At 40.5% G+C, this 7,157-nt stretch overlaps 1 protein-coding gene across 2 annotated transcripts; it reads left to right on the top strand.

Moving 5' to 3' along the window:
- Nucleotides 1-337: 337 nt before the first annotated feature.
- On the top strand, nucleotides 338-6,198 carry fam210aa (family with sequence similarity 210 member Aa). 2 transcript variants are annotated; one of them, XM_053228703.1, is made up of 5 exons: nucleotides 338-498; nucleotides 1,495-1,872; nucleotides 1,958-2,069; nucleotides 4,699-4,960; nucleotides 5,122-6,198. In XM_053228703.1, exons 2-4 carry the CDS (start codon nucleotides 1,523-1,525, stop codon nucleotides 4,930-4,932), a joined length of 696 nt encoding a protein of 231 aa, XP_053084678.1. In that variant the 5' UTR covers nucleotides 338-498; nucleotides 1,495-1,522; the 3' UTR covers nucleotides 4,933-4,960; nucleotides 5,122-6,198. The 2 variants fall into 2 exon arrangements, with proteins under 2 accessions (XP_053084678.1, XP_026801778.2); XM_026945977.3 differs by having other exon boundaries at nucleotides 4,699-6,198.
- The last annotated feature ends 959 nt before the right edge of the window (nucleotides 6,199-7,157 follow it).

Raw genomic sequence — 7,157 nt, 5'->3', positions numbered from 1 at the left:
CTATACTCTGTGCCCTGTACTCTGTACTCTATGCTCTGAGCTTTTTTAAAATAAATCATCCTATTAAATCCTGCTCGTTTTGTGAGCTTTTCTCTTAATTATCATCGTATTTCATTTAAAATAAGTGTTTAATTAGAGTACATCGTGAATACTACATATTTAATGCCGGAAATTAAATTGTGGACATATGTTTTTCTGACAATTGCAACATTTGTCCTGAAAATTGCAATAAAGTTTGCTTAAGTCAAAGTGACGCGCGAGGCTGTTTGGGAATTGTAGTTTCTCAGACACCCGTTGTAACGTGCGAATGAGGCGCGGTTCACTCGATTTCCCAGAATGCTTTGCACATGAGTCCCGCTTGCTGCGTCGCTCTGAGTGTTTGAATGACAGAAGGAACATGGCTGATGGCTGAAAACTGAAAATTGCACATTGTTTGTTTTTAAGTCTCTTTTTGGTGAAAGAAATTTATAATATAAAATGCGGAAGTGGACTACACATGTATGTAAACATCCGGTGTTTTAGTAATGCTGAGTAATTTGTGGACTTTTGTGTTTTTAATGATTTTTAGCATAATAATGCTGGCTGACGTAAGATCAGGAAACTTCCCTGGACTCGTGCGTGTTATTACTGCACAAAATCATGATTATTAATGATTAGTATTTATAAGAATTGTGTTGTTTTGGGGTTTTGTGCATGTGTGAGTTAGATATTACAGTAGCTCTACACTAAACAGTGATTATAGGAAAAAGGAGGAAGGGAGAATGATTATTATTTATTTATTGTTTATGTTGTTTATTTTTATTACCATTTGATGAGAAGATTAAAGCCACAACCAGGCTGTTTTTACCCACAACAACAACAACAACAACAATAACAATAATAATAGAAAATTTATTTTAATAAAAAATAATACCACTGAACCCATGAGATTTTAACAGCACAGCCAGGATACTGTCACTTTCCCCACTTTCTGTTTTTTTAATACACAAATTATTCACATTTATTTTTTAGAGCTATTAACAAAGAAATTAACTCATTAGATGTGATATTAATAGTACAACCAGAATGCTGATACAATAAATTAAAAAAAGAAATAGTTACTTATTGTATAAATAATATGATTGCACATATAAAAACTAGAAAATCTGTTTTATGTTTCTTTGATCTGTGGCATTTTTTAAGGATTTTTAATGGCTCTCAATTTTTTTCTCTTTTTAACCCATTAAACCTTTGAATGTTAAAGTTAAAGCCACAACATAGATGCTGTTTTGCTGCTGTTTTAATTGTTAATTTTATTTTTAAATAATATATATGTCCCACGATGCTGTCACTCTTCCTCCAGTGATACGTGGAATAAATGTGTAAATGTGTTATTATTATTATTATTATTATTATTATTATTATTATTATTATGATTTAGAATGTAATTCACAGTTAAACTGATTTATTTGCGTCCTGTGTCAGTCCCTTGTGTCTCCTCTCTGATCCCCTCAGAGACGTCGTTGCTGATAAGCGGAGCGTGATGATGCGTTTCCTGTGTGTTCGGGAGCTCCGGCGGTTCGTCCCGCCCTCTCGGGTCTGGACGCGCTCATCCTGCGACTCTCTCGCTGTGTGTCAGACCCGGCTGGGATCGGGAACACGCTGGATCTGCGCCTCTTCCTCCTCCTCGTCCTCGGCTCCTCGGAGAACCCCGCCCGGAGACGCTCAGCCCGGACAGGACGACTCGGCGGACGCAGATCCTCTTCAGGACCAGTCCATGGGTCTCGCTCAGAGATTCAAGAGAACCTTTAAGCAGTACGGGAAAGTGATGATCCCGGTGCACCTGCTCACGTCCTGCATGTGGTTCAGCGGCTTTTACTACGCTGCCATGAAGTGAGCAGGAACATTCACGATTACACGTCCCGCGTGTGTCACTAAACCTGTTCCCTGCTCACTGGTTTCTCTTTTTTCTCCTCAGAGGAGTGAACGTGGTGCCGTTCCTGGAGTACATCGGATTTCCCGATAAACTGGTGAAACTCCTGGAGAATTCCCAGAGCGGCTACGCGCTGACTGCGTACGCCATGTACAAGGTCAGACATCATCAGCGTAGCCTGATCCTATCATCCTCTCCTTCTCTTCTCTACACACTCGTTTCTGACAAGGCAACCTTTTCAGGAACCTCTTACAGGTTCCAGGTAGAACCATACAACAGAGCATTTTATTTTGAACTGGGTTTGTTTGTTTGTTTGTTTGTTTTTTGTTTGTTTGTTTGTTTGTTTTAAACCTGGTCATGTCCTTGATCAAGTTGTGCTCTATGCGTCTGTTTTTTATTAATTATTATTTTTTGTTTGCAATCTTTTACTAAAGTTCACGTTTTTTTTCAAAACCTTTACTCTGAGGCAACATTTAAAAAAAAAAAAAGAAAAAAAAAGCCAATCAGCAAAGTCATGTTGAGATGTAAGTGTTTAATAAGCTGATTCTCAAAGGCGTTCTTAAAGTCTATCTGAAAAAAAATATATGTATAATATAAATTAAGTATGAAAAATTTTGGAAGACATTTTGCTAAAGTTTTGTTAAACTTTCTGGACACTTTGTAGTTTTAGTAGAGTTTCTCCATCTAGTGGTTATTATCAGTAACTACAACAGTAAAGTGTAGTGCAGGTTCTTCACAGGTTCTTCACCTTGCTCCTGTAGTGGAATGCTTGACGGTTGTATGTGGAACCCTATGACATAGAGATGGACCAGGAAAGCTCCTGAGGAGAACCTGTTTAGAAAGCGAGAACCATGAAGACAAAATGTTTATTGAAAATCTTTCCTCAAACAGAAGTTTCTGAGCTCCTTTGTGCAGTGATAAACGATCTCCTGATGCTTTTGGTTCCTTTTTTTGTTTTGTAGCGTTCACACTCACTGAACTGCTCTGGATTTGAGCTCTGGGTTCTTCTGCAGCTCCAGAAATTCTGTATGGAAATTTAAATTTCTGCATTTCCAGTCCCGAGCAGTGTTAAAAAATCCAAAACGTGATCCGTCCTGAAGTGTTTCCCTCATTTTGTGCACTAACGCGGCCTCCATCACGTTTACTTTAGAACTTTATTCACTTTTCATTATTATACAGTTTAAAAATAACTCAAAACATGAACTTTTCTATTATGAATTTTTTCCCCATATTTTTCGGATCTAATTTGACCTGGAAATGACCTCAGTGATGATGTCACTGAGCAGAAAAAATGGTGATTGGCCCACACACACACACACACACACACACACACACACACACACACACAGCTATGAATTCCTAAATCTTTAAAGGATCCATTAAAGGAATATTAGCTAAAAAGTAAATCTGAAATATTACTCGTGAGTTTTTATGAAGGTCTTCATCGTAATGATGTTTATCGCTTTCGTCACCACGGTAACGTTAGTTTCACTTTCAGTATTTGTCCAGTTCAGGTATATTTTAGTATTAGCGCACAGAGATGATGAACAACCAACTGTTACAGATTTTATTTACAGAATTTATTTGATAGTTAAAGTTGTGCACAGATTTGTTTCCTCTTTTTATTACTTATGTTTTAAGGAATATTTTTTATCCCCAGGAAGAATAGAACTGGTGTGTTACCGTGGTAACAGGTCTGAGCATACTGGAAATAACCTCACTGACAACCAATCAGAAGTGTCCAATAAAAGCCCCACTAAACTCCTGACCAATCAGAGAACAGTGTGGAGTGTGCGAGCGAAACGAATAAAACAGATACAGTGTTGTGAAAAAAAAAATACAAATTAGGGGCGGAGTTTAGCGTGCTAGTTTTAGTGTTCAGAGTCGAATCACCTCGACTGCAGGAAGTGAATCAAATGTATGGCGTTTTTTTTTTTTTTGTGTGAGCCAAATCACTGTGTTCCCTCTGTGTTCCCTCTGTGTTCCCTCTGTGTTCCCTCTGTGTTCCCTCTGTGTTCTCTTTGTGTTCTCTTTGTGTTCTCTCAGTGTTCTCTCAGTGTTCACATGTTCTCCATGTTCTCTCAGTGTTCCCTCTGTGTTCTCTTTGTGTTCTCAGTGTTCTCTCTGTGTTCACATGTTCTCTCCGTGTTCTCTCCATGTTCACGTTCTCCGTGTTCTCTCCGTATTCTCTCCGTATTCTCAGTGTTCTCCGTTCTCCTGTGTTCTCCCCGTGTTCTCCCCGTGTTCTCTCCGTGTTCTCCCCGTGTTCTCCCCGTGTTCTCTCCGTGTTCTCCCCGTGTTCTCCCCGTGTTCTCTCTGTGTTCTCTCCGTGTTCTCCCCGTGTTCTCTCCGTGTTCTCCCCGTGTTCTCCCCGTGTTCTCTCCGTGTTCTCCCCGTGTTCTCCCCGTGTTCTCTCCGTGTTCTCCCCGTGTTCTCCCCGTGTTCTCTCTGTGTTCTCTCCGTGTTCTCCCCGTGTTCTCCCCGTGTTCTCCCCGTGTTCTCCCCGTGTTCTCCCAGTGTTCTCTCTGTGTTCTCTCCGTGTTCTCCCCGTGTTCTCCCCATGTTCTCCATGTTCTCTCCATTTTCTCTGTGTTCTCCCCGTGTTCTCCGTTCTCAGATGATTTTTATGATTTCGACACTCGCTCATTTGCTAAAGGTTTAACTTCTTCATTGCCGTATTTCTGACCGATCGGTGAAAGAGTTTTATGACGATGATTTCTACACGACGTGTGTGTGTGTGTGTGTGTGTGTGTGTGTGTGTGCGCGTGTGTGTGTGTGTGTTGCAGATCGCCACTCCGGCGCGCTACACGCTGACGTTGGGCGGGACGTCTCTCTCGGTGAAGTACCTGCGTAAACACGGCTACATGTCGACGCCGCCGCCGGTTAAAGAGTACCTGCAGGAGAAGATGGAGGAGACGAGAGACCGCTTCTCTGAGAGGATCGAAGAAACCAAGGACAAGTTCACAGAAAAACTCCAGGAGACCAAAGACAAAGTGGGCTTCCGAAAGAAAAACGAATAAAAAACCCAACGGATGACATCATCGCTACGTAAATAATGAGCTATAAACATAAATTAATAAAGGTTTTCCTGTGAGATGTGCACTACTGACATCACTTCCTGTTCAATCGTCCATTCATACCAAAAAAAGAAACATTATGGTGACAATTTGGATCCGTCTCAAACTTCCTTTTTGTTTTTCTCTCCATAGGTTTGTATGAGGGCGGGGCTGCAACATCGCTAGCACGATATCGCTAGCCGCTAATATAACAAATCTAACTGCAAATCTTCCTCCATACTGGGAGGGCATTTTGGGAAAAGTCCGCTTAAATTGAGCCCTTCCAAGATGGCGGCGGTATTGACGTGTCTCGCGGATGCTATAGTTACTGTTCATTAGCCGAAAAATCAACACATCTACCGCTTCGTATCACGTGTCCTTATTCATATACAGCATGAAATCAGTTTGACATAAAAAGCTGGAAACCGATAAACGTAGCGAGCTTGCGTTAATCTGTTGTTATATACGCTAACTCGTGTTACAATACAACATACAGAAATTAGTGTCTTAATGTTAATTAATATTTCTCTCTTTGTATCTCTCTGTATCTCTCTCTCTGTCTCTCTTGCTCTCTCTATCTCTCTCTCTGTGTCTCTTTTGCTCTCTCTGTCTTACTCTCGCTATCTCTCTCTGTGTATCTCTCTTGTTCTCTCTCTATCTTGCTCTCTCACTCTCGCTTTCTTTCGCTCTCTGTCTCGCTCCCTCTCTCTCTCTCTCTCGCTCTGTGTCTCTCTCTCTATCTTGCTCTCTATCTTTCCCTCTCTCTTCCGGTCTCTCTCATACTCTCTCTTGCTCTCTGTATCTCTTTCTCTGTATCTATCTCTCTCGCTCTCTCTGTGTATCTTTCTCTCTCTCCCTCTGTCTCTGTGTGTCTGTGTATCTCTCTCTCTGTCTCTCAGTGTGTGTATATATCTCTCTCTAGCTGTATCTCTCTGTTTTTCTCCATCTCTCAGTGTGTCTGTGTATCCCTCTCTCTCCGTATCTCTCTCTCTCTCTCTCTGTTCGTCTCTCAGTGTGTGTCTGTGTGTCTCTCTCCGTTTCTCTCTTGACTGAAACTATGTCTGTATATGTATTCCTTTTAAGGAAAGTGGGCGGAGCCAGGTAGCTCTGTATGAACTGGGGGCGGGGCTCATTTCTGGGCTGAAAAGAAAGAAACTTGCGAGATGTGTTGAATCACCACTTTTTGTATTTTGTTGGAAATATTTAAAAATAAAAAGCTGCATCAATTTCTATGAATGTTACATGTGATGTAAATGTTACAGACCGCAGCTTCAGCAACGCAGAGATGGTTTAATCCGATTAAATCTGATTAAACACCTCGATTAGGATCAATGCAATCATCAGGATTTTCTGATATTTATAAGAGAACCTCTTGTTTTTTCTTGTTTTTTCCTGTGTGTAAAACCGAAGGCTCAGCTTTTACCTCATCTGTTACAGTTTTGTGTCTGATATTTAAACTTCAGCTCTCAGAGTTGATTTATTTTCATGGTGTGTGGAAGATGGCGGAAAATCCGCATCGTTGCTATGGTTGCGTCCTCCATCCTCCATTTTGACTGTCATGAAGTGAACAAATAAAATAAAATTCAAAAAAGATGTTCACAGTGTTTTTTTTTTTTTTCCCTGTTTTGCTTACACACACACACATACACACACACAAACACACACACACACACAAAAACATATATACAGTTGTGGCTGTAAGTTTACATATGCCTTGCAGAATCTGCAAAATGTTAATAATTTAAAAGAAAAATAAGGGGATCATAACATTATCGTTTTGTTTTTTATTTACTTCTGCCCTGAATAAGTGATTTCACACAGCATACGTTTCCATAAAGTCCACGAGAAACAATAATAACTGAATTTACACAAATCAACCAGTTCAGAAGTTTCCATACGCTCGCTTCTTAATACTGTGTGTGTTTCCTGATGATCAGCGACTGTTTTTATGTTTCATGATAGTTACTCATGAGTCTCTTGTTTGTCCTGAGCAGTTAAACTGCACACTGTTCTTCGGAAAAATCCTCCAGCTCCTGCACCTTCTCTGCTTTTCCACCATCTTCTGCGTATTTGACTCCTTTCCAGCAGCAGCTATATGATGCTGAGATCCATCTTTTCACACTGAGGACAAACTGAGCGACTCGAACACGACTATTACAAAAGCTGCAAACATTCACTGATGCTCAAGA

The sequence above is a fragment of the Pangasianodon hypophthalmus genome, chromosome 23 (genome assembly GCF_027358585.1).
Source record: "Pangasianodon hypophthalmus isolate fPanHyp1 chromosome 23, fPanHyp1.pri, whole genome shotgun sequence".
Lineage (NCBI taxonomy): Eukaryota > Metazoa > Chordata > Actinopteri > Siluriformes > Pangasiidae > Pangasianodon > Pangasianodon hypophthalmus.
Note: the sequence above shows the minus strand (reverse complement) of the source record. Positions and strands in the feature narration are given on the sequence as shown.